Raw genomic sequence first — 26323 nt, forward strand, 5'->3', positions numbered from 1 at the left:
TAATTATTCCTATCAAGACTTATTCTCCAACAGTCTCGACCTACAGCAGTACAACTAGTTTTACTCCACCAATATGGGAGAATTTTTCTGCCTTAAGTTGAGAGCACACATTTTCAGTCTGAAAGCAAGATTTCCTATCTTTTGTTCTCAAAACTTTAAATACTTGTGCTTACCTTTTCAGTTTGAAAGCAGGACTTCATGTCTCTTCTCAAAACTTGTAATGCTTGCACTTCTGCTCGCTTTCAAATATTCACTGTGCTTTCTCAAACTTTTCTCGCGCTCAAAACTTTTCTCTGCTCGTATCAAATCTTGCACACTTCTGCTCACTTTTCATTTTCTGCTCTCTCGGAACAAAACAGTCCTGTTGCCTGGCAACCTGTCAGCCAATAGAATTAAAGTGTTATACTGGATGAGTTTGTTTCCTTCTAATGGGTGTGTCTGTGTGGCTATTATTGATTGCAGTAACCTGTGCCACCCATTGGATGTTGTTTCTCCCTACATCGCGAGTCCTGCTTTCAAACTGAAAATGTGTGCTCTCCAATTACGGCAGAAAAATTCCCCCATACACCAACCCTAGTTCATTTTATCAAAAATGAATATGATGAAATATCAGCAGGTATGCAGAGGGGTTAGTCATTCCAACATCCCGTCAAAACCACATGTAACTAGGTGGAGAGTTGTGCCAATTGTAAATCGTCTTTAAAAAAAAACAGCTTTTTTTTTCAATCATGTACGGAATTATGCAAACTAATACAAACTTTTATACATGTGAACATGTTTTTAAAAGAATAAAAAGCATTAAGTCATTAAGCTTTTGTCATCCCACTTTTATTGCACTGGGAGGCACATATGGCTGATATAGTAGAAGGAGGGATGGTGTAAACATCTGCCTTCCCTCATTAATAAGAATACAAATTCAATGGTGTGCTGTCAATGACTGTCAGCGTAACAAAAAAAAAAAGTCATTAGCTCAGATAGTTTTGTGTGTGTGTTTTTAAACATGCCTTTCCTTAGCATATCGGGTCTAAAATGTAAGCAAACTAATAAAATGGTGGGAAACACCACAGGCGAATTTCCACATCTGTAACAATCCAGAGAGATGCACAGTAACAATGATATCCAGCATTAAGAGTATTTATAACCAATAAAAAATAATGCTACAGTAAAGTTGTGGATCAAAAAATAAAACCTCTCTTTAAAACGTACACAAATTTTTTTTATCCATTAAAGAAATGGGGGGAAAAAATCATTAAAGGTTAAATAAAACAAAAAAACATCAAACACAATGCTCATGCTAAATAAAATGCTGAATGCTATTTTCCAAACTGTGAAGATTAAACTACTTCCCTACTGAACACCAACGTGTTCAGGACTTGTTCATGGAAACAGCGGCAGAATCTGCTCTTTCTCCGTCTGCTTGGTTCAGCTGCTCCCCTCGCTGGTGGCAGAGTCCAGCGTTTCCCCGGTGGTTAATGGAATTAAAATCAATAACAATCTCAGACCTTTTGGGCTTGAACTGCCTGTCAAAACACAGAGGAAAAACTGAAGGTCAAATCACACAGACGAGTTGATGATGCACACAACACTAGCAGGGCATGTCGAGAGGGTAAAGGTCAATCCTTTCCAATCAGATTTCTTGCCATGGCCCCTGTCTCATGATGGAATCGGTTCATTCGAGTCGTCGCTCTGTCAACGAGAGCTGAGCAGCTTCTAGAGAGAGAGAGAAACTTCTCTGATCTAATAAAAGGCTAATATAACAATGAGAAAATATTTTTTATTTGAATTCTGAAATCAAATACATGCACAGATCTGGAAACCAGATTGGACAAAAACTTAAATAACTTCCTGATTTTTCCTGACTTACAACAACACATTTTTCCAATATTTTGAGTGAATTAATCTGCCAGAAGAACTAAGATGTTTTCATCAATTTTAAGAAGTTATTTACTTACTCCTATATCTCACTGAAAAGCTACTTGTAAGTTAGTAAATAAGACAAAACTAAGCTAGTTGGACTAGAAACTAGACTAAAAATACTTTTGTGTTTTTGTAGTCCTTTTAGAATATACTTAAACTAGTTTGGAGCTTAAATCTGTAAATAATTAAAATGATGTGATTATTTTAGAAACTATTAAACTCTCCCATCAATTAAGAACACATCGGCAGGAGTGGTGGAGATTTTATTTTTACCACTTTTTGAACTTGTAGGATCAGATAAAGTTAACTTTTGTTTACATCCAAGTTGTAAGAAACTATTATTTACTATTTTGTCTATGTTTTACATTTCTGCCCCGATTTCCTTAATTGTTGGTGATCATGAAAAACCAAAGGTCTGAAAATCAGCCACTTTTACGTTTTGATCTGCTGACAGACAGACCTGCCCATCAGGTCACTTATGCACATGCAATGTTAACAGTCACTAAACTGTTGCCAACTTAGCAACTTTGTCACTATATGCAGTGACTTTTCAGACAGAAAAAAGGAGAAAAAAAATCAGCATTGGATAACATCGAAAAAGACTTTTTAAAAAAGCTCTTTTCTTTTTAAAATACGACTAACACTGGTCTCTAGACTTTTCTAAACAAGAAGCTCAACCTACTAAATCTCCAGGCATACTTGAGTAAGCTCAATTTCCCTCCATCACACACAGATAAATACATAAAGCAGGAAACAAGCAGTGTTTGTGATCTACCTGTACTGTACTCCAGCCATGCTGAGCAGCTTTCTGGAAGCAACCATCTCGGGCGTATCATGGTATTTGTCCGAAAGATACACAACTTCTTTAAGACCTGGATGGAGAGAGGTAGAGACACAGAACCGATTTTAGATATTAAACATGTATATGTATCAGGTCATGTTATATGACATTCAACCCAGATCAGATTTACAGCAGACAGCTGATATTCAACTTTGCAGATTTAAGTTGTTGCCCTGCTGAAGATTTTTTTGATAGTTTATAAATTCTAAATTTCAAAGAATTTTTTCCAAACAGACAAGTTAGACTGATATGTGGCCAGATTTCCACAGCAACCAATCAGAGGTTACACAACAGATATGAAAGAAGCGTTAGTCTGAAAACACTATTTTTCAGCAATCAACTAGGGCTGAAACAATTAATCAGATTATTCGATTATTGAGATTATCGGCTAATTTAATAATTAATCATTCGTAACTGGAGTATGCAGACTTTTTATCCGTCCATTTATGCAGCATGCAGTCCATTTTTTATCCGATTAATTATGAGAATAATCAAGTATTAAAATAATCGTTAGTTGCAGTCCTACAAACTATTAAGTGAAATCTGCTCTTTAAATAATCTCAAAAGTAAAAATTAGAAATTAGTAACAATAAAAGGCTCTTATGAGCCTGTCCTAATAAGGATATTATTTTAGCTCTGTCATTCACCTGCTTGGATGATGAGTTTAGCACATTCATTGCATGGGAACAAAGCCACATACATTGTGCATCCTTTCACATCAGCGCTGTTCTTGTTCATGATGGCATTCAGTTCTGCATGGCACACTGTGGGACCAAACAGACCACAGACTCAGCACAAGATGAGGCGGGTTAGTTTACATCCATGTTACATTACAAACAAGGCGCACATCTAACCGTGGGACCTTTGACCTGAGAGAAAATGTTTCTTTTAAATGCACTGATATGAGAATTTGGGCAAATATCAATATTGATTTTGCTGTTATGTTCAATAACTGATATTTACTGGTAGCATGTATATTTTATACATTTTATGACTATTTTAACAGTGTGAAAAAACAACTACACAGACATTGCTTCTGTACTTCAGTTAAACACCTCATAACCTTGTGACACAGTAGCTGCCTTTCCATTACAAATGTGCACAAAACTTTGCACATTCTCCCAAATTTTTAGATTTTTGCATTTGTTGAAAAAACACAATTTCACAATTGCAGTGTTTCGATTAAATAGGAGATGCAATTAAAATCACATGTGAAACAGTTTATTCATGTGATAATTTATTAATAGGCACGCCGTCATCCTCATGCCACTTCCGGTTGTTTTCACCAGTAGTAACATCCGATTGTTGATCACATGACTCAGGACACGGAAAAGGCGTTTCCATTAAGGTTTTGCAAAATATACTAATTTCATACCATTAAAATCCACCTCATCCAAGTGAAAACATTTTTTATCAAAAAACTTTTGTTTTTTCAAAATTGGCACGTTACCAAAAATCAAATTTGTTTTTGTAATTCCAAACTGTGCAATTATGTGGTTAATGGAAAGCAGTTAGTAATAGCATCACTATCACATGACCAACCCCCTCCTGCTCCGAAACACAAAGAGCAACAAGATGGAAATAAACATTTTGTTAATTTTGGCTCAGTTTTACTTATTGAACCGATACATTAAAGGTGACCAACACTGAGCAATATCTATGTTCATCACAATATATTGTGCATCCACAACTTACTCTTTATACATTTACACAATCCAAAACATTTAAGTAAACTTGTAGAATCTCCATCTCAGGTTTTGATGTGTTTTTTTAAAAAAGATGAAAAAAAACAAAGAGTACCTTATTCAGATCAAAATTTGGAAAAAGGAAAAGCGGGACGCATTGTTGGTGATGTGTTCCTACCATAAGGGTATTTGGTGTTGAGGCGGTCATCAGCAGAACGAGACCAGGGCAACAGGTCGTCATCACAACCATTGGGCATGCCGTTGTAACCAATGCCAACAATCTTATTCTCTTGATTCACTATGCATGCGCCCACCTGCCGGGAGAGAGAGGGTCTGAAAACATCAGTTATTTACCACACGCACACAGTTTGGTCATTTTGTGTTCAACTTGACACAAATACTAAAGGAAACACTCCATGTTCGCTACTGTTATCAACTCCTGAGCAAGAAAAACAGTTAAAACATCTAAATAAGTTAAGTAGTTAATAAAAATGCAACCGTCAACCCCTAGCCACAGTATTTAGTAGCTTCATTCCGTCCATTCGCTCTCACTCACCTGTGAACTTGGGTCTTTGCTCCTTTGTGCTGACAGAAAGGCTACAGCCATGAAATACTCTGGCCACTCCAGGTAGTCTTCCCTTTTCCGGGTCGCACTTCTGTAGACACACAAAGACACAATATAGTTTAATGAATTATGGAGAAAAGAAAAGTTTAAACAACCTTGTCTCTGACTAGTTGAATTTTTTGTTCTGACTTCTGAGTAATGGTTGACATAAGTAATGTGGAGGATGAAGACTTAATTTAATAGATTTCATTTCTTACTCTTAAATCAGAATTTCCAGGTCAGAAAACTCAAATTTAAAGCCTTGGGATTAAAACCTGGTGATTGTGATAATCATTATCAGTATTTTATATACAACTAATAATTATCTAACTTAACTTTTAAAACGTCGCGAGTTGGATAAGACTGAGTAAAATTTTGCTTGAGGAAAAACACCAAACAAAATCTTTGAGGCGGAGAAGCAAAAGTCCTTCAATCGAAGAGGACGGCAATGCGCATGTGCAAGCAAAAAGTCGTACATAGGACTGGTAGAAAACGTATTTCAAATATATCAATTATTTACGGTCTATCTCAACGTAGCAAACACATTTAACACGACCACACCTCTACTTTCGTGTCTGATACATGTGACAGACATGTTGACTTGCCCTCTCAGACTGGAGACTGAGACAAAACAAACCGCATATGACGAAACATTCAAGTTATTATCTGACCTTTCGCACATGTGTTAGTCATTTGTAATATAAGCGAGGTTTTACCCATTCAGCAGGTCCGGCAGCTTGTTTTCTTCCATGGTGCACAGAAGATAGGAAGCTATGTTGGAGCAGCGAAAACAAACGCAACAGAACCCTGCTACACTGAAAGGGGAATTATTCCCGCGTTTACCGTGGGTTAAAGAGCCCAATGCGTAATCTGACAGGCGAAGCAACAACTTCAGGCCTTTCACTAAAAAAGCTCTGATTTGAACGTGGGATGAAAAATATGTTATTGTAGACCAGACTTACTTCACTGCTGATACTTAAGGAATGGGTCTTGTGTTATTTCATATTTATAGATTACCCTGTTAGACCTGCTCAGGGGCGTAAAAACTTCCAATCTTGTAATTCACGGCCATCTCTTTATCGCCACCTGTTGGATACAATTTACAAATACAACGAAATAATTTTAGACCAGTCTTAGTTCTATGTGCGATGTATAATTTACCAAAAAGGAAGAAAGTTAAGAAGCAGCAGTTCTAGGTTGTTCAATTGAATAAAATTGTCACAATAATTTTAACAAAACCTAAAGGTTAGTAAGTCATACCACCATTCAAAATCAGACCTGTAACTTTATTTGTGTACTGTACACAAGGAGTTTACTCTTGGTTCTGCTTTGCTTTTAGTATATATATCTATATAGATATATATATAGTGTTTTTTTTACAAGAGGAAGACAGTCGAATGAAAGCTAATATGCATTGATGTGATGTAAGATAATATCATTTTATTAGTCTCCCATAGAAGAAATTTATCTTGGAAGCAGAGGCTAAACTGCACAACAATAAAAGCCCATCCAAAAGGACAGTAACCATGAATAAATACATAAAAACAAAAAAATACATAAAAGCACAAATGTCAGATTGCAGTACATCCCCATAACCATTTCCATTCACATACAATACATCCTCTACATACTACTCTTGGGCATCGTCTGGACCTCCTGTTACTCTGTCCAGGCCCTGCCAGTCTGCCATTTATCAGGTTAATGGAGAGTGGTACAAATGAATGTTTCAGACAGTAATATTTGCACAGGGGAACCCTGAACCTTCTCCCAGAGTTCATAAGAACATATTCTGATGCGAGCACATGTGACCCATCAGACAAGATGTTCTGAGCTTGCCTGATGGTAGCCTGCTCAAACAGGTGCTGTGGAGAAGATAGAGTTTTAAGTTATCAAAGAAAGCCTGGAGAAGGTACTGTCTCTGTGACAGTTGGTATTTGCAAATAGCACTCTTTACCAGTAACCTGAAAGAAAAAGTCTAAAAAGTTTGTTTCCAGGATGTGTGGGGTCTGCAGAGATTTTGGTTGCACTTAGAGCTGTATAAACCTTGGATGGGGGGAAGGTGGATCCTGATGATTCTGTAAAAATAACCCAAAAGTGATTCAAGAAGTTTGTTCTGAGCTCTGCTGCAGCTAGGGATCAAACAGCATCGTTGAACTTGTCTTGTGTTCTGTCAGGTCAGTGTAAAACAGGTCTCTACTTCATCATTCATTGTGTCCTACATCAAATTATACGGATGTAAATACAGCTTTGGTTGTTAGAAGGCACTTTTTCCTCTCAGTGATATTCATTTTTATTCTTTTTTTGTGATTCTTTTAACTTCTTAAATTATTAAAATGTACAGTTTGCAATGATCAGCTACTATACTCCAATCTTTATTTAGGACAGTCATACTACAATGGTAGCTTGCGTCTTCGCTTTTTTCTTGTTTTGACATAAACTAGACTCAGGACAACAAGATGGCCTCCTGCCGAATAGTGTGTTGATTTCCCTTTTGCTTCCAAAACATCCCATCTAGGCATGGATTCCTCTAGATCCCCGAAGCCTTGTTGTGGTATCTCGTAGCAAAAATGTTAACAGGAAATCCTTTCAGTCCCAGTAGTAGAAACATGGGAGCTGCCAAGTGCATCTGTAACATAATTCATCATACCAGACCGCCTACTTTTATTACTCTGGAGTCCAATTGTAATGGTCATGTGCCCATTGTTGACAGTTTTAGAAGTGGAGACAGATCAGCATGGATGTCCCAACTGGACAGTTTTGTTTTGTTTTAGCTTGACAATAATACAGGAGAGAATGAATAAACACTACATTGTGGTAAAAAAAAAAAAAAAAGACATTCGCAACCATTTAAAAACAAATCATTTAATGTCAAAAGGTTATCTGGTAGTAAATTTAATGCATTGATAAAAGTGATCATTTGGGATATATATATAAACTTAAAAAAAGACAGAAAAGTGTGAATTTAGCTCTTATAACATTAAGAGCTAAGATGTGACTCCACCGTCAGAAGTTAGATTCAGGATGGTGCAGGACTCCTTGTTCTTCAACAGACTAGAAGTTTCCTTCATCCTAAAAAAAAAACACACAAAAAAGGTAAAATAAAACACCAGCTTAACAACCCTAATGTTGAAAAATAGAGCTAAGGTCTGAGGGTTTAACTGATCTTTTTATTAGAGAATCCAGAGCAGATAGTAACTTTAGCATGTTAAATTTCTGTTCATACCATTAAACAGAAATAAAACATGGTTTTACTGCTTTAATGTCTAATTGAATAGAATGGGGAACTAAATGGCATCTAATGAACAATTATGACGTAAAGGAAAACTTACATGTTAGTAATCCTCTGCAGTCTTTCCTTTAGATCTTTCTGGATAAACAAACAAGGACAAACAAAAAAACAGCATCAGTTTTTTTCTCAAAATAAAGTCAGTGTGTATTCTCTACTAATGATACTCATAAAATGCAATATAAAAAGTTATTAGCTGTCTTATAAAAATGTAACAGCTCAAAATGAGAGAAAAATAAAATTGTGCCAATGGCGCCCCTGGTGGCAATTTGGAAAAAATACACATAAATCTGCACTGATGCATGATAACAAAGGTGACATGAAAAGACAACAAAGATTGCTCTAACATCCATAAAGCTATGTCCACTGATTTCAGAGAAGGCTATACATTTTATTTGTATTTTTTATTAAAATACAAATAAAAACAATATTTTTAAAAGCTTAAAAATTATTTATACTATAGAGATGCCTGCCTCATTTCCTCTCAGAAACAATTTTCTTGGTTGAATGAAAAAAATAACTTTAAATCAAAATCTGCCAGGTGTATGGGTAATTTTGGGCTTAACTATATACATGTAATTTATTTCAAGAGATCCCCTCCTTGGTGTGGGTGCCCGACCTCCAATGAACTAATTGCCAATTGTCTTGCTAAACATACACACCTGTCTGTGTGAAGCATGCTGATTCGAGTGTGACTGCCTGATAGATACTGAGTAGTAAGAAATTGTTCTCACCTGTGAGGAATCGACAGCTGAAAGGGAGGAATAGGAGGAGGTGAGCGGCTCTGCTGGTGATGAAGCATTAAGCTACAAAAAGAAAGGAGAAAAAAGTATTCATAAAATACGTGGTTGGGGATATTTCTAATTAACCTTATATTTTGTCTCTTTTACAGACAAAGACTCAACATTAGTGAATTAAATTGTTCCAGTTTGATGCCCAACCTGAATATCCCTTAGCTCCAGCTTAGCTTCCAGTAACACCACTCTGCTCATCAGGTTTTCCCAACTTTCTTTGGGTACCATAACAACTTCCTCATCATTCTGAAGATGAAAGAGAATATCACACTTTTTTAACCGTTGATGGTGAGGAAATGCTATTATTAGACTTTTTTGAAAATCAACTAATAAGTTAAGATTTTAAAAGTTGAATATTATATAAACCTTATTTTCATTTTTGAACTCCAGTTCCTTGAGTCGTTTTTCCAGAATATCCAGCTTGTTGAATGCAGACGTAAGAGTGTGTATATTAGCCTCCAGGGCCGAAAGTCTTCTATCCACCTCAGATGACTGAAAGACAGAAAAAAATGACTAATAAAAAAAAATGTGTGCTCAATGTTAAATTATTCAATAAATACTAAACTATGATCTAATCTATTTTTCATTACACTTACAAATAAAAAGCTCTCCTTTGACTCCTCTTCATCTGGAGTTGGGATTTCAGATAAACCAGAGGGGGATATTTCAGAGTGATGGGTAGAGCCTTCATTATCAGCAGAAAAAGTGTCTCCTATGGCTGGATTAGCGAAATGGAAAGGATTTCTTCTGTGATCTTCCACAAACGGAATTTTGGACGCCTAAAACAAAATGGAACTTTGTTAAAAATAAAAACATATCAAGTCCTGGTGGAATAAATCTCAGTATTAGACTTACAGCATCTGCATCAGTGGGTGTCGGATGACTTTTCTTTCTGATATTGTGTTTAGCAGGATATCTCACTTTGGGCTACAAAACAAACACACACACTGTTCAAATAATTGGAAATAGTCATATGGAACTGTCTGTATAGTTTTCATACATGTATTTCCTCACAGTAAAACTTTTTGGAAGCATTATTTTTGTTGAGCAGCTGACTAATGTAGTGTTTTAACTTCATATTATTATATCTGTGTCTTTTTTCTAAATGCTACATGTATATACGTAGTAGCTGTGTTTCAGTTACAAATGTGTCTTTGTCAATATTCCTCTAATGTCAAAAAAACACAACTTCACAATTGCAGTGTTTTCATTGAAAAAGAAAAAAAATCCCAGGTGAAGTTTGTTCACTTTAAGTCATTAAAAACAGGCTCTGCTATCGTCCTCCAACTATTTCCAGTCGTCTTTTTTTCCATCGCAATTTTTTTAAACAAAAAATTGCGATGGAAAATAAACCAATTCGGATATGGCCAAAAGTAAACAAATCATCCAAATCAAAACGTATCAAAAAACGATTTTTTTTCTAAATTGCCACATTTCCATTGAGGAGTTCTATTAACGAAATGTCAAATTGTGCAATTATATGGTCAACAAAAACACAGCTAGTACTGCTGATCTTAATTACATAATATTATGACCCAGTACACAAATGTTGATGTTTTTTTTGTGAAAAACTATCATATCTGTACTGAATCAGCTTAATCTGAGTTACTGTCAAGTTTTACGTTGTTATTAAATGACTGGATTTAAATCTGTTCCCAAGTGATCCGTTTCTCAGACCTTCCTTCTAAATGCGCGTTACCTTGTGGAGCTGCTTGTGTCTCTGCAGAACCAGATTAATGATGTCACAGATGAAGGAGATTTTCCTTTGAGAAAACCCCCACTGGAGGAACTGCTCCTTGGTCAGTATGGGCTTATAGTGGAAGATATCTCTTAGAACCTGGAGGCAAAACATGCAAACAAGTGTATGACTCTATAGATTTGTAGAACTAAGTAAAATGACACTATAAATTTGTGCCAAACTTTTATCATCAGAAAAAAATATGTGAGGCAAAAACTTTCCAATGCAGCCAGAAACTTGTGTTTCCTTTAGTCAGCAGATCTTAATCTGACGGTTATGTAACAGAGCTTTCTCTTTCTGCTCCCTACATGGGTCCATGTTACCTTATAAAGCGTGTCAGTGAATCTGAGGTCGGTTTTGCCGGACAGTTCCAGTCCAGCTGCCACAAGCTGCTCAGCAAAAGGTGGAGAGAATGTGGTGAGGGTGAAGCTCACTATGGGGAGAAAAGAGGAGGGGTCTCCTTTGGAAAGCCTGATGCAGAAACAAACACCATCAACACTGAGGACAAATGTAACTGTTATGTCAGCTGATTTGATTTAAACACTGACTTAATGCACTGTAGAAAACTCAACGTTTGATGTTTTGGCATGACTTTGACAATAAGAACAAAAACTGTAGTAGCAAATGTTATCCTTAAAGTTTCTTTCCTGGCATAATGAATTATTTCCATGAAAGAAAGCATTCTCTGTCTCTCTGTTGTCAAGTTCCTTATCCCAATTAGATGAAAGGATAATAAATAAAGTCTGGAAATACATAGTTTTTCAGACCTGCGGTCCTTTAATTTATAGTTTTCCACATTGAGCAAGAACATTCAGATTTCAATGGGAAAGTATTCCATGGCTTACAATAATTTTTGTAATGGGAAACTTGGGAAGGCTTACCCACTGTAATCAACATCTGATGGGTACTTAATCACTCGCAGTAGACCTTCTAATTTCCTGATGCAACTCTGAACATTTCCTGCAGAAAGCATTGTAGCCTATGGGAAACAGACCAAGTTATGTTTTCATGTATAACATCAACAACACAGCAGGCACTATACATGCTCTAAGAGCAGCAGTTAGCTACAACTTTTAGTGTTTTGGGAAATATTTATGACTGACAACGTTAGACAACACCAGCATCTACTTTTCACAGCATTATTGAATAGGATACAAAAGGTTATGTAGGAAATTCAAAATACATATAATGTTGAACTGGGTCTATTTATTACATAATAAATAAAACACAGTTTGAGATTAATTAAACCATGATTTATTATTATTATTATTATTTACAATTCTAGAGCTTTAGCACATTAAATATTTAACCAATTAAAGATTGAGTTTTGCAAAAACTGCCTTTAGGGTCAAGCTAACGTTGCTAAGTTTGACTGAGAGATATTGTAGTTTTCAAACTGCACCAGAGGAAAGCTTGTCTCAAGTCAAGCCAAGAGTCTTAAAATTGCCCTTTTTCAGTGTTAACAAATCAAATTAAGCTTCCACCAATCAAAAATAACTGTGTTTTCTAGAATGTAATGAGTTTGGATCGGGAGCTAAAGCAGATGAAATGTGTGCAGTGTCAAATCCAGCTGAACAGACTTTGAACAATTATTGAACCAACTGATAACCCTTGGCCATCGTCAATAAAAGGAAAAAACAAAACATCGTGTTTTTGCATAGTAATAATTAATAACCACTTACCGTACCCCGAACTGTAAAGGATAATAATCAACAAGTTTTAACAAGTTAGCTGGTGCGCTTAGGAAAATTTCGACTTTACTAGCAAGTGCTAATTTCTGCCTCTGGTACTTTTGTTTCTGCCGGGTGTTCAACGGCACGACGCGTGATTGGCTACTCCACGCTTACGTATCCCCTACGTAAATCGACGTTTTGATACCGATGACGTAGCTTTCACGGACTTGCTTTCTGAGGTTTTTTTTAAAACACAGATAGAAAAAAATGACTTATGCCCGGTTGGTGTTGATACTCCCTCTTTATTTTGAGCTTTTAACCAGAAAAAGAAGATACATTATTTATTTCGAACATTGCGGATAGTAGCTTCAATGATGACAGCGGAGGAAGGGGCGGGGCAGCAGTGACAGTACGATGATGATGATGATGAGGAGGAGTTGAAAACAGATGATAGCTTTGTGATAATAGCAAAGAACCCCGCTATGGAAGGAGGTTTCTGAATCAGAGCTGTGAATGGTGGGATTTCTTTGGGAGATGACTACGGGCTGCATATGACTGCATGGAATCAGCATTTTCACTTGTCCTAGTGTGCAGGTCAGGTTGTCAGAGGAATCCCTAAACTCAGGTAGGTAACATGAGTTTTTTTTTTTTTTTACGAGGCTGTCTCAAAATAATAAAATAAGGTAACAGTAATTTAGTATAACAAACAACACACGAGTCCGTTAACAATCTACTGCTGAAAAAAGTATAAATGCTGGCTCTCTGTTATCAAATTAAACTAGCTTTGCAAGCTAGCATGGGGATTTCTGTTAGCTTTTGAGGGAAAGTGAAACCTACCTATCCGATTCCCGTTTGACAACTGCTGTCACATATTTGGCCAATGACGGTGAAGGGAAGGCGGGGCTACGGGTCATACTAACTTGCTTGCTGAAAGTTCCACCGTTGATGTTTACAACAGTGCAGAGGATTTGTTTATGCAACACAGCTGATACCGAGAAGGAAAACGGGACAGGGCAGCGTGTTAAGAAAGCTGCCATCTCATCGCCGTTTGCTGCCACACGTAAATAGATCGAGTTGTCATCGAATATTATTCATTAAGTGCCGAATACAGGGAAAGGAAAAAGCAGGACTACTCTGTCCTTTGTTGACATAATTAAGGAATTAATGCTAAATTGAATGGGTTGACAACCAACTCTGCCGATGTCGCAAACGAAACCCGCAAACTTTATTCATATTAATAAAATATTAGTACGTGGCTGTAAAGTAAAAACGTCTGCGTGTTCTGAGGCTGATTTTGTCGCTGTGCTGCTTTTACGAGTGACCCAAGTACCGTCAAACTTGTTTAACCAGTGAACAATCATGAGTGTTCTGACTCAGGTATGACCCAAAGCTATGGCAGTGGCTCATGATAATTTGTGGCTTCAACATTTTTAGAGTGTTTCAACACAGTATACAGGTTAGCCAAATTTATTTATTTGTTTAATTTCCCTTTGGAGCTATTTTTTCTTGTTTCTTTTTTTTTCTCCATTTCTCTTACCCCTTTCAAAATTAGTTGTTGATCATGTTTCTTCAGTTTGTATGTGATAATATCTTCAATGGAGGGCAGAAACCGACTGAGAATATTTGGAGTGAACTAAATATTCACTCCAAATGAATCATCAGGGACTCCAAATGAATATTTGGAGTGAATATTTAGAATATATTGGAATATTCACTCCAAATAAATATTTGGAGTGAACATTTGGTAAAAAAGCCTGTCAACAAAAATGAAAAATATCTGATTACTGTAACAACAATAAAGGATTTGACCGATGAGATTATACAATTCCAATCCAAATGCCATTAAAAATTACACCCCTTTTTAAAATAGTTTTATATCTGGTGGCAGTATAAATAAAGTTTAGCTTAATTGTGTAGTATATCTGGTATCCTAAATAACGATTTAATAGATAGGGAGATGTTTAGAGTAAAATTTTACCAGGGTTGATTTTTCTTTATAACATCTTAAATTTATCTGAAATGCTGCAGATCAACTTTTGTTCCAAATTCTCACTAAATGGGGCCAGTTGTATTGTGCCTGCAGACGATTTCAGTTTCTTATAGAATGGATGGAATTTTTTTGGTCAAGTTATTTTTTGTGTTTTTTTTAAATAAAATCCATGTTTTATAAAGTAAACACCTTCTTTCACCTAAAAGTTTATCATATGGATAATAAATTAGATTTCAACAGCTCAATAACAATTTTGCTTGCAGCAAATGTTCTCATGCTTCATAAACTAAGCACTTAGCTTTAACTTTGAACGTAATAATATTAATGTTCAATGTAATATGAACTACGTTTTAAACCTGTTCACATGTTATTAGTTGGGTTAAGACCTGATCAATGATCCAAAATTTAAAATCATGGTCTTTGAGCAGCTTTGATGCTACGTTTGACACGTGGAACAAACTCCTGCATGCTTGCAAATACACAGATTATTATCAAATGTTGAATAAATTGTTGAAAAAAGTTGGTCTTGATTATTTTGATCTCACTTTTCACTCATGGGACAAGAAAGCTCACAAGCATGACACCAAACTTAGATTAGGGTGCTAGTCACCTTTTACAATAATTTTCCAGGTGTCTCAAACAAAGGAAGGATAATTCTTTAGAGAAAGGAACTCTGTAGCACTCTTCTACTGTCTGTCCCATAGAATCTCCATCTTTCTTCATTAAGCCTCACCAGTTTGAAGTCCCTGATGATGCGCAGAGCTTTAACACTCAATATTCTTTTCTGCAATTTTTATCTCATGAAGTTAACGTGACGTAAATCAAAGTGTTGCTGCATGCTTATATTTTGAGGTAACTGATGCTAAAATATCAAGACACGTCCATTCCTCTTTTGCAGTTTTTAGCTTGATAGATTGATTTTAGCTGGACTCAGTGGCATGTCCAGCTAAAACATGTTAAAAATATTGCATGTTTTAGCAATATCATCTGTATTGCTGATGATATGGCAATACAGAAATAAATGTAGCTAATTTGAGCTTTCTGGTGAATATGCATATTAACACTTTGCACAATAAAAAAAACCAACTGAACTATCATAAAATCTAAAGTAAGATCAAATAAAATGTAACATAACTACAGTTTATCTGAACGCTCTGATAATTTACAATGCTGGTAATGTGTGGTAAACTACTGCAGAGTGACAAAGGAGAAGGCAGTAATATTCTAGTCTTTGAAACTGTTTTTTCATTAGTTTCCGCCAGTTGTCTTGAGTGATCCCCTAGGTTACATCTGTTTTGTTTACGTGTATCTGTGCTGTTTGCAGATGGGTCAAGCACTGTGGAGGCTTCCTCCCAGACAACAGCAGCAGCTTCAGGAAGAGCTGGCCGACCACCTGACTGAGAGCGGAGGAGGCAAACAAGACCAAGGTATTTCTACCATTGTCCTTATATCACAAGTATTTAACATACAACCTGTGGGGGAAATATTTATATAAAGACAAACAGATTAAATTGAATCCAAACCATTTCATTTCTTAAGGCACAGTTCTGCTTTTGTTTAAAATAATTCAGTTGAAGAAATTTAATGGAGAACAATCAATCTTTGTCTTCTATCCTGGCCTCAGTTTAGTAAGATTGAATTGGACTGTTTGCTGCGCTCACTTGTGTACAGTGAGAGAAAGAAGTGTTTGGTCGCTTACAGACAAATGAGCAATCTCTTCAACTTTCCATGTGAGTTCAAAGGTTAATAAGACAGAATTAAACTAATGGCTATAAAGTTTGGTTAAAAAAGACCATTTATTATTTAGATTTGGCATTTCATTATTTATCTATTAATTTCCTTTTTAGGGAGCGATGGGGGCGGTTCCCAGAGAAGAGCACCACAGCACTGTTACAGCCCTGACATCTATCATCTGTTGAAGACACGCAGAGGTATGAATAAATGTCAAATAGAAAGCTAGAGTTACTCTGAGTCTCTCTTAAACACTCTACTAAATTTTGTTTAAACCTTCCTAGAAGACTAGAGGGTTGGTCTTGTTTGAAAAGGAAATTAAACAAGGGATGGCTAGAGGGAAAATATTATAGAGACGTCCAAAAAGGGAACATGTCAAAGAGCCACAACAAGCCTGTGATGTGGGTTTGTAGCACTAAAGCTCCAAATGAACAATTACTGATGCTAAGAACGTTAAACAGTCATAGGACATAATTTTTATGTCTTAATTAGCTGATTAATAAAACATAATGACAGCATGACTATGTTAAATGTCAAAAATGAAAGAAAAAGATCTTAAACTTTAACATATAATCACATTCTGCTCACATTCCCAGTCCTGACCAATCATATTAATCCTGATTAGATCATCAAATTATTGTGACATGGAGTTATACTAATTTTCATTATCACATTAAGATCAAACGTGTGTTTAAACAAACCATTGAAATTTAAACAAAAAGCTGTCTTTGGATGCGATGAAAACTAGAAAATAAATATTTAGCATTTTTCCACTTTGATTTAATTTGACGTTATACAGATAAAATTGCTGATCTGATTGATAAAATAATATTGAAGCACACATCTGTAATCTTGAAGGTTCTGTTTCTAGAGTCTAGAGAGCCAGAACATTTTCTAGTGGGCCGGATTTGACCCCTTTCACTGGTGATTTTTGGCACAGTGGCCACTAGGGGGAGTGCTAACATTGTGTCTCGCTGGCACAGGCATCCCTTCACAGGAGCTGGGATTTATAGAGAAACAAACATTAATGAGATGCTTCTGTTTGTGTTCCTCCTTCTTTTTACAAAATCCTAGATATACACAGAGCAATAAAAAAGATCCATACAGATATCCTGCTGCTCCATAGTGAAACAAACGGCTCTTAAAAACCCCGCCAAGCCCTCCTAAGTGTTTGTTCCCAGCCCAAATTTTCCCAAAGGGCTCACTGCTGTTTAAAAATCTATTACAGAGAAAAGCGTTTGCATTTATAGGTATTATAAGAGCAGCCATGTTCAGCATATTGAAATAAAACCCAGTTATACGGTAGGTTTAATTTTCCACACATTGGCAGCAGGGAAAAGTTTCCTAGATCTAAACATGTTTTCTATTTTCCCCTCTGTTTTCTGGGGGTACGGGGGGGTTGTAGGTAAAGAGCAGCATGGGTTTATAGATCTGGAGATGCTTCCACCTGAACTAGGTATCACCATCCTCTCCTACCTGAATGCTACTGATCTGTGCCTGGCTGGCTGCGTCTGGCAAGACCTGGGAAATGATGAATATTTGTGGCAGGGGTATGCCGCTTCTTTGTTTTTCCTACTTTAATTAAAATACGTTTTTACATTTTTGTTGATATTTTTTAAATCTGCTGTTTAATATCCCATCAGGCTGTGCAAGTCCACATGGGGACACTGCTTTATCTACAACAAGAGACTACCTGCTGGCTTCTCATACCGAAGACTTTACCTTCAACTAGACGAGGGCAGCTTGACGTTCAATGCTAACCCACAGGAGGTCAGTCATACATAAAGTCAAACATATGCTATGCCTTTAGCTAGTTGTATTTTCTTCATTTTGTCCTCTTGGTTTCATGTAGGGCATCAGCTATTTCATGTCTAAAGGAATACTAGTGGATCATCCCAAAGAACTGGCCAAGTTCATTTTCTACACCAGACGGCTCAACTGGAAGATGCTGCGGATTTACCTGGATGAGAGGTTGACACACACACACACACAAACACACACACTAAAAAACACATATTCAGTATGATCACATATTTCAGGTTCATTGAAAAAAATTCTGAATAAGTTCCTATAAGATTCTCACAGTACCATCAAGTTGAGTATAAATACCATACTTTTACATTATTTATGCAAAACAAATTAAGACTGAATGTTCAAGGTCTAATCGTTTGAATGTAAACTAATTATTCTCACTAATATTCATTAATTATTACAGTTACAGTGATGTTATATATAACATTAGTAGATTTGTTAGACTTTGATACATAGACAAAACCAGAAATATTAAATAAACAGTTGCTAAATTTAGTAGTAGTTCTTCACTGTATTGGGAAAAATCTTTTTGTACAACTCATGTGACATGATTGTTAGAAAGCATTAGTCAGTATTCACGGGAATATTCCCTTGTCTGTGCAGGCGGGATGTCTTGGACGAGTTGGTGACCCTTCATAACTTCAGCAACCAGTTCCTCCCTAATGCGCTGAGGGATTTTTTCCGGCACATCCACGCGCCCGAGGAGAGAGGAGAGTATCTGGAAACGCTCATCACCAAGTTCAGCCACAGGTTTTGCACCTGTAACCCCGGCCTCGTCCGTGACCTTGGCCTTAGCCCTGGTAGGAACATGCACACATTTGTGGTATACTAATTATGTTTAAGAAATGTTTTTTTTTTTTGTAAAATTGTTGCTAACATCATTAATTATTTTGACTTTTCCTCCAGAAATCTAAATATGTTTCTAACAGTTATTAAACAACAGCTCCCTAAAGCTTTAACCAGCTTTTCATATATTTAGTTACACACAAACTGCAGAAGGAGCAGTAAGAGTAAAGAGAGGAGCTTTTTTTCTGTCAACAATAAAAATGGATCCTTTTTTGTTTTGGAAGCTATGGCCTCAGCAGCATCAGATATCAGTTTACAAACAAAACTCTTCAATGCACTCATGACTGCAGCACTTTGATAGAATATTTATACCACTGAGACTTGTTGTGTTTTATTATATTGCAACCACAAACATCAATGTATTTTATTGGGGCTGTATGTGATAGACCAACACAAAGGACTCCATAAAACAGTGTTTATTTGTACTAAGGTCCTCTGAGTCAATTTGCAGAAATGTTGTTTGCTTCAAATAAAACTGCAAGCCTTTTGGTTACAAAGACTTAGTCGAAGCAAACGGCACTTCTACAAAGTGCTACAAAATTCTACAAACATGGGCTTTTCCAATCATACGAACCACTGAAAGCATTTTACACCAGAGCCACATTCAGCTGCAGTCAAGGGTACACCTTAAAAGCGGCGACGGTATTATGTATTCTCCAGTTACTTGTTTGCGCCCAACTACATACTTTCTGAGGTGTATGCAAACATGTCATCGGCGCACATCGTTTTTGCGCTCCCTCGAGTGCAGCGCCCCTATGCGTTGCATGCAGTGCATACCCACTTTTTGCGCCACTGATTGTGCCACTTTATAACGCAATCACATAACTTTTAGTTGTTTTAAAAATGCTGTATACATCAAATGTGGCTTTGATTTCTGTTCTCTGCTGAACATCAAACCTTTCAGAGAAATTAGATGTTTCTCATGTAATTTTGTATTTTTATCTGTTTATTTTCATCTACAATATTTCCTGAATCAATAATATAGTTTATAGTCTGTCTTTCTTCCATTGCACAACTATGTATGGAGTCTTTCTTCATTTTTACCTGAGGGTGGACATTGTTACCAGAAACTCTTGCTTTCATTTGGAAAATGGATCTCTATCCTTCATGATAAATTTAAAATATTCAATTTTCAGTTATGGGGTGTAAAGATTAAAGAATAGTCTGACTTGTACACTTTGGGACAAACTAACTACCAATGCCTTCAATGTTTCTGCACAGACTACCCAGTCTGAAAATGAGGGTTTACCTTCAAGTAATCCCTGGCTTCAGTCTAGTCAATGAGGCATGACTCGACCCACTTTACTAAAGCCATCAGACCATAGAGAACCCAATCCCTCATTTGGTTGTCCTTAACTCTTTGGACACACTTGTATGAGTAATCGAGATAGCAGGATTAGGCTAGGCTAGGAACGAATGAAAAGAAGGCCAGTCAGCATTTTTTATTTAATTGCACATAAAGACGAGCATTGATTTGCTGCCCCGGTAAAGATGTGCAAAAAACCTTGAAATAAAATCATCTTTTTATTTCAGTACCATCGACTTGCACAAAAAAAAAATCAAACAATTTAGGATTCAGGTACATTTATGTAGTGCGGGAATAATTTTGAGTCAAACACAGACAGTCATTGAAGCTTTTTTTAATTTATGCTTTTCCTTTCCAAGTTGACCAGAGTTTCTTGGAACGATCATTAAACCATTACGTTCTGTTCCCCTGGGGTATAAATGTGATGTGACACAGAGACACGTTCTTTCTAGGTTGGACAGGAACCCTTCTTCTTCTGGCCACCACACACTGTAAGCAGAAGGATAGGAGTTAATAAAACCACCAGAACTTACTGTGGGAAAGAGGAGCATCTTGGAGTCTTCAAGTCTAAAAAATAATTTTAAATTCTATCTAACTTGTTATTTGACAGCAATATCACACAAAAAAAAACACTTTTCTTTTCTATTATCGCTAACATAAGCATGTAAGTGGTAAAACTGTGCTGAAAGCTGAATGCTTGGGTCAGATGGAGCTTTCCAGTAAAACTCCAGGTGAGTTTGGTGTAAAACAAAGGATCTGTGTGTGGGAAAGCAGTTAATGCGCACTGTTAAGCATAGTGGATGATCAGTGGTTCTGTGGGCCTGTTTCTCATCTAGAGGTTCTGGGAAAGCTGTCAGACTGACTTACATCATCAACTCTTAAAAACAGGCGGACATTTGAAATAAAAATCTGTCGGACTCTGCCAGAAAACTGAAAAAGAGTCATCACTACTATCTAGACAGGTTGTGTAAAGAGGAATGATCAAATACTACTCTCTCATGTGATTAATACATAAGTCAATTAATTGCATGATACATTAAAACTTTATCAATAATTTTCATTGGATGATTGATTGTTTTTTTTCTTTCCTCTCTTCCTACTGAGGACGGGATGACAAAAGGCTTCAGTCTGGTGAATTGGTTTCAACTGTCCCCATTTTTCAAGGACAATTTTGTTACCAGACTTCAGCATCAATTTTATTTGTTGTTTGGATTGTTTTGTTTATTTAATTTGAATATTTACTATGTCTTCCAAATTCAGTAATAAATGTTTGTTAGAAATTAAACTTAATTGATCTTTGAGATTTTGTACTATGCCATTGCCATGATATTACTGAAAATGGTTTCAAAATAACAATATTCTCACTCATATCGATAACTTCTAGGACCATTTATCGTTCAGAAAAATGTGTTATTTCTTTTATCAATAGCTGCGTTTCCATTACAAATTTGTGCAAACTTTGTTGATATTCTGCTAATATCAAAAAACCACAATTTTGCTATTTTGGCGTTTCCATTAAATAAGAAACGCAATAAGTTTGTTCATGTGATAAGTCATTAAAAAACATGCTGCGCCATCATCCTGCTACCATTCCTGTCGTCTTCTTCGTCTTTTCCGCCGGTAGTAACATCAAGTTGTGGATCATGTTTCGATACAGCCAAAAAACCACCTCACCCTAGCAAAAAAACTGTTTTTTTTTATCGCCGTATTTCCATCGAAGGAATTTATTTTCACAATTTGCTCAATTTTATGGTCTATGGAAACTTAGCTGGAACAGTTAAAACTAAAGATCAGAAGCTTTTTACACATATTTACTAAATAATTTTCCTATTTCTTTTGAGACATATTTAATATTGTTGCTATTTCTTGATTTTATTATTTCTTGCTTTGTGTTTTTGCACTGACATCCCTGCGAGTGCTGCACAAAGACTCCCTGTGTGCCCAGACAGTGCCTGCATGTACAACAAGCTTCTTTATTCTTGGTGATGATCACTGACTGTTTCCTCCCTGCAGATGCTGTGTACGTGCTGTGCTACAGTCTGATCCTGCTGTCCATCGACCTCACCAGCCCGCACGTGAAAAACAAAATGTCAAAGCGGGAGTTCATCAGGAACACTAGGCGAGCTGCTCACAATGTCTCTGAGGACTTTGTTGGCCATCTGTATGATAACATATACCTGATTGGACATGTGGCTACGTAGCTTCCCCTGCCGCACCGAGGGACGGAAACTGGGCCGCGGGTTTCATTACAATAATGAAACACCGAGGAAATTAATTTGAGCAGATTCCAAATCCTGGACGGAACATAGCATCCTATTGCTCCTGCATTTTAATAGAAAGGTTATCATGCCAGCCCGCTGGAAGAGAAGACAGACTTTGCTACCAAATGTCAGTAGATTGTAGTTTTTAATCAAAGGTGTAAGTGAAGCTTGTGGAGTTTGCCTGAAAACACAAACTCTAAACCTGGGTTTTTACAAAAGCTCTGATTTTGGCACTGAATCACGAGGATTGGAGGTGGAAGAATGAAGACGAGACAAAGCACTGCACTCCGTCTCCTCCAGCCGCCGGGAAACGGTCTGCTGGCGTCCCACCCGCTGCAACTGGCTCCATGCTCCTCAGCTTGGCCTTACGTTATAGTTGATGAAACCGAAGTTTAAAACATCTTCCTATAACACTGCTCACGTGGCGACAGTGAAACCGTGCGGGACGCAAGCTGGACTTGACACGATGTGAAGTTGTAAATTAAAACATCTGTTTGGTTCAGTTGAAAGTTAGATGAAGGTAAACCGTTCAGCTTCGTGTAACATTTTCCTGAATATCTGACATTTTAAATGGGTTTGCTATGGAAACTAACAATTCAAAGCTGTGCATTTCAATCCTCACATGTTAGCTTTGGCAATACCTCCCTGCAAGGTGCAAAATGAGGAGATCCTATTAGAAGGAACATTACCTGCTGCCAAGAGTTTAACACACTCTGTTGGAAGTACTAATGTAGAAAATTTTACTCCATTTAGTGAAAGTGACTACCAGATTGAATGGAATGAAATTACAACAGGATTTATTTGACTAAATGTTCTCATAGAACCTTCAGGTCTTCTATCAAAGTACGCTGAGCTGAACAAAAAACACTACATTTAGCAACGTCAGCATAAGTGATAACAGCATTTAATTACGCTTAGAGCATCAGTCAAATGAGAGGTTTGTCTGTTCTGCTGATTTGTTTAAGTTCATGAACCAAACACTGTTCTGTTTGCTTTTAAAGAATCTATGTCTTCTGATCAAGATGAGAATAATTAAGACCACTGTGTGAATTCTGCTAGTTTTTTAGTCTGCAGTGGCACAATGTGAATTTATAACGCCCATCATTTTAAATCCCAAAAAAACTGCAACGTTTCAGTCTTCTTTGGCCATGCAGGAGAAGAGTTTTACACATTTAGGGATTGAACCGTTAATGGTGAAAGTGTTGATCACATTGATTGTTCCAATGTGGATGGTCGACCCTCCAGCCAACAGTGTAGGCTTACTTGATAAACTTTGGTCTTCTGAGTTGGATCCACATTGTTCTTGCGTCTGCATGTGTTTGTCCCATTTACAACAAATGTAGTTGATTTTCAGCTCATTCTACTGCTTTAGCTGTCCCTGCCACAACATCATGATCCCTGCTTGACAATTAGATTTATTTTTTTATTTCCAACACTACAACTTCAGCTGAAATTCTGATCAAAGTAAATCGCCCCTGCTGAAGTTTCAAAAAGCGTTGATCTTTGTTGATGACGTGGGAAAAAGAAGAAGACAGTTTTATTTATTTATATCAATAATAATGTGTTCATCCTAATATATGGATCATTTGAAGTGGTGGATTACATTTGTCCATGTTTGGGTTGTTTTTAATGGATTTTGGAAAGTGTGAAAGCCTGCTAGCCTGCATTTGTCGGGTCATTGGATGAGATGAGGCACCTGAAAGACAGATCAGTAAAATGAGATGGAGAGAGTCCGTAAAGGCTGAACTGGGGAAATGTACCTAAACTAAATAAAATGAAACTTTGAAGATTTTGTTCTTTTATTTAAGTTTTTGAAATATCATTATTTTAAAGGAAATTGATTTACACCCTGACAGGTTTAGTTCTATACATGTATATATATTTTTTCTCACTGTCTGAAATTAAATCAGACAAAACTTCTCTTGTTTCTGGTCCTTTGGAATTACCAAATGTATTTTTACTTGGTAAATGCCACAATTACAACAGAGTATTAGAGCCTCTCTGAACAATAAACAATAAGTAAAATTCTGTGAATAAAGTCATAATATTACAACTTGATTTTCAAAATGCTATTACTTTATTCTCCAGTGATTCAACTTTATTCTCCTAATACTATTACTACTGCTGAAATATTATGACTATTATCAATTCATTTCAACTTTATTCTAGTATGACTTTATTGTAATATTATGATTTTATTCTAGTGATTTCATTTATTTTTTATTAGCATGATCATAATACTCACTGTATGTTGTAAACAATGATGAGAGAATATGTCAGAGATTTAATTATTGATGTCTTCAAAATCAGACGTTTCCATGCAGAATGATTACTATCTCTTTAAATAGTTGGAGAAAGCCCAGATGATGATGGCATGGCTTGGAAAACGTCTGATTGGTTAAATTAGAGATTTGAGTTGAGGCACACCTGTTCTTGTGTTGTCAGGCCAGACCTGGAACAAACTACTTTATTGTTTTACATGATGGGAAAGTCAAAAAATTGAGGAGCTGCTCCAGTCTGGTTCATCCTTTGGAACAATTTCCAGATGCTTGAAGGTGCCGGACTTTGGCTGGATCGTTACAAAATGATATTTCTTTCAAGTTTGAAAAAGCATGTTGGTTGACTTAATACATTATTCTAAACCTAAATCTGTCATGTTGTTAATTCTTTCTTCATATGTTTATACAATGAAACCATTTTAACCTGTTAATTCAGCAGCTAAAACTGGATGTCACTTGGTCTCCAACATGAAAATCAAACCTGGTTCTAGAATGGATAAAACATGCTTATAATAGACTTCTGTTCTAAAAAGAATATATGGACTATAACTATAAAATGGGTCCATTCCAGAAAATGAGCCAATTTAAATTACTTTCATTATTATAGAGGTAAATAATTCAGCCAAATTCATGATGGACACAAAAAGTGCATTTTCTCTGCAAATTGCTTGCCACATCACAGCAGGATTTCCTGTTGGCACCATTGAAGTGAGTAATAAATTATTATTTTTTATCTACTGCTTGTGTTTGCCCCATTCTAATGTTTCTCTGGTCAGCTGCCCATGTTGCCCAAGTCTAAACCTTCATTGTCTGTGGGTTAAGAAGCCCAGATAAGAGGCTTTGTATAGGTTATGTAAGGTTGGGCGTGTCAGTGGGATTTGAAATAACATAACCTGAGTTGCTTGAACAGAAAGTTCATGTAATGCTCTTTTGAAAAATAGAAACATGAATGTGTGTGTTTGTTGGTGTGTGCGCCTGTGCGTGTGTGTGGGCTTTGAAACGACAAGTATCTTGGTTTTTGTTAAGTTTAAATGGGATGCAAGTCCAGAGAAAGTGAATGGAGAGGTTCACAAAGATGTGTGCATGCTTGAGATCAAACAGGCAAAAACTAAATCCTCTCCAGACACATTATGACCTTTGACACTTGACCTTTGTTGATCTCTGTGTGTTTGTGTGTATGCATGAACAATTTTTCTGTTTTTTTCTTCTTGTTTTACACACTGCAATAGAAAGGAGACAAGTCTTTCAAAAAATACAGTACATAACCAAACATTACCTACCAACGTTAAACATTTTTCAATTACAGATAAATGCTTCTGGAACTGAACGACTTAAAACTTCTACAATCTTTAAAAAGGCTTGTTGTGTCAAGTATACAGATTTGCATTTCCTCATTGTTTACATACTGAGTTATTATTTCATTAGATACAAAATTATTTATTCACTATTTACTGTAAGTCAGGGTCTCCAGCAAGAATGACATTTCATTTAAAATACTTAATGCAAAACTAAACAGTTTAGGCATAAATGACCAGAGAAATTACCCGCTGTAAAATGAAT

At 36.4% G+C, this 26323-nt stretch overlaps 3 protein-coding genes across 4 annotated transcripts; 1 reads left to right on the forward strand and 2 right to left on the reverse strand.

The window, feature by feature from the left end:
* Positions 1 to 806: 806 nt before the first annotated feature.
* Positions 807 to 5921, reverse strand: dctd (dCMP deaminase). Its single transcript, XM_028017280.1, has 6 exons — positions 5764 to 5921; positions 5000 to 5099; positions 4622 to 4757; positions 3406 to 3522; positions 2693 to 2789; positions 807 to 1520 (listed from the first exon to the last, which is right to left on the reverse strand). The coding sequence occupies exons 1-6, from the start codon at positions 5796 to 5798 to the stop codon at positions 1367 to 1369; spliced, it is 639 nt and encodes a 212-aa protein (XP_027873081.1). The 5' UTR covers positions 5799 to 5921; the 3' UTR covers positions 807 to 1366.
* Positions 5922 to 7889: 1968 nt separating this feature from the next.
* On the reverse strand, positions 7890 to 12693 carry cep44 (centrosomal protein 44). 2 transcript variants are annotated; one of them, XM_028016494.1, is made up of 11 exons: positions 12548 to 12693; positions 11747 to 11844; positions 11189 to 11298; positions 10827 to 10964; positions 9983 to 10054; positions 9724 to 9906; positions 9494 to 9619; positions 9275 to 9373; positions 9068 to 9139; positions 8377 to 8414; positions 7890 to 8116 (listed from the first exon to the last, which is right to left on the reverse strand). In XM_028016494.1, the coding sequence occupies exons 2-11, from the start codon at positions 11760 to 11762 to the stop codon at positions 8032 to 8034; spliced, it is 939 nt and encodes a 312-aa protein (XP_027872295.1). In that variant the 5' UTR covers positions 11763 to 11844; positions 12548 to 12693; the 3' UTR covers positions 7890 to 8031. The 2 variants fall into 2 exon arrangements, with proteins under 2 accessions (XP_027872295.1, XP_027872294.1); XM_028016493.1 differs by having other exon boundaries at positions 11189 to 11336.
* A 241-nt stretch (positions 12694 to 12934) lies between these two features.
* On the forward strand, positions 12935 to 24273 carry fbxo8 (F-box protein 8). Its single transcript, XM_028018793.1, has 8 exons — positions 12935 to 13163; positions 15853 to 15955; positions 16376 to 16459; positions 17665 to 17809; positions 17903 to 18029; positions 18112 to 18230; positions 18675 to 18871; positions 22237 to 24273. Exons 2-8 carry the CDS (start codon positions 15853 to 15855, stop codon positions 22422 to 22424), a joined length of 963 nt encoding a protein of 320 aa, XP_027874594.1. The 5' UTR covers positions 12935 to 13163; the 3' UTR covers positions 22425 to 24273.
* The last annotated feature ends 2050 nt before the right edge of the window (positions 24274 to 26323 follow it).

Source organism: Xiphophorus couchianus, chromosome 5 (genome assembly GCF_001444195.1).
Source record: "Xiphophorus couchianus chromosome 5, X_couchianus-1.0, whole genome shotgun sequence".
Lineage (NCBI taxonomy): Eukaryota > Metazoa > Chordata > Actinopteri > Cyprinodontiformes > Poeciliidae > Xiphophorus > Xiphophorus couchianus.